Source organism: Penaeus monodon, chromosome 27 (assembly GCF_015228065.2).
Source record: "Penaeus monodon isolate SGIC_2016 chromosome 27, NSTDA_Pmon_1, whole genome shotgun sequence".
Taxonomy (NCBI): Eukaryota; Metazoa; Arthropoda; class Malacostraca; order Decapoda; family Penaeidae; genus Penaeus; species Penaeus monodon.
Genome location: NC_051412.1, coordinates 5,979,689 through 5,980,420, shown reverse-complemented (window position 1 = coordinate 5,980,420; position 732 = coordinate 5,979,689). Strand labels below are relative to the sequence as shown.

The 732-nt window shown below is 34.8% G+C and overlaps 1 protein-coding gene across 1 annotated transcript in view; it reads right to left on the bottom strand.

The window, feature by feature from the left end:
* Positions 1 to 279: 279 nt before the first annotated feature.
* The window catches only part of LOC119590402, a 4,324-nt gene continuing 3,871 nt past the window's right edge, over positions 280 to 732 (bottom strand). The window contains exon 6 of the mRNA XM_037939071.1: positions 280 to 492. Coding sequence (XP_037794999.1) covers positions 372 to 492 — 121 coding nt within the window. The 3' untranslated portion in view covers positions 280 to 371. The remainder of the gene's footprint in view (positions 493 to 732) is intronic.

Sequence of the window (732 nt, the reverse complement as noted above, 5' to 3'; positions counted from 1 at the left end):
AAATCTACCAATAGTGAAATAATAATACAGACTGAGTCCGCAGTATGAATGCCAACAAGAGCAACATCGATATCTCAACATTACTATATAGCACAGATGTTATTACAATCATTATTGTCGGTATCTTCTTTTTTTACATAAGCGTCATCACTATTTTTTTCTGCACAAACACTTCCAATTTTATCTTTACCTAATATTATAGAATTCTAATAATCTTGCCCATGTCAATAGAACATACAGACATTTATATTACAGAGGGTTTCAAACAAAGACCTGAAATGTAGTAAACAAATTCAATATAATATTTACATCCATCACATGAGAATTTACAAAAGATTATGAAACATGATCAGTTTTTGTTTTTTTTTTCCTTATTTCTGGCAGAGTGGCGCGCACTTGTGTGTACATGGAAGGTCGTGCATGTAGTAATAGTCAGCTTTCCAAAGGACTGCGCAGTTTTGGCTGGTGCCTGCATTCGGCTGTAGAGCATATCTGGGGATGTGTAAAAGAGGGTAAAGATGTCTTGGAAAGTATGTTTAGATACATATTACCTTGGCATATGTTTATATATGTTAGATTTAAATATTCAGAGAGATAGACTTAACGTATTATATAGCTGGATGAGAGCTGGTTTGGCCAACATTCTTATTTAAACAACAGATTCGGTTTCCGACTGAGATGGCGGCGAACGAATGACATTCTCAGACACAGTAGTCATCAGGGAAAAAAACA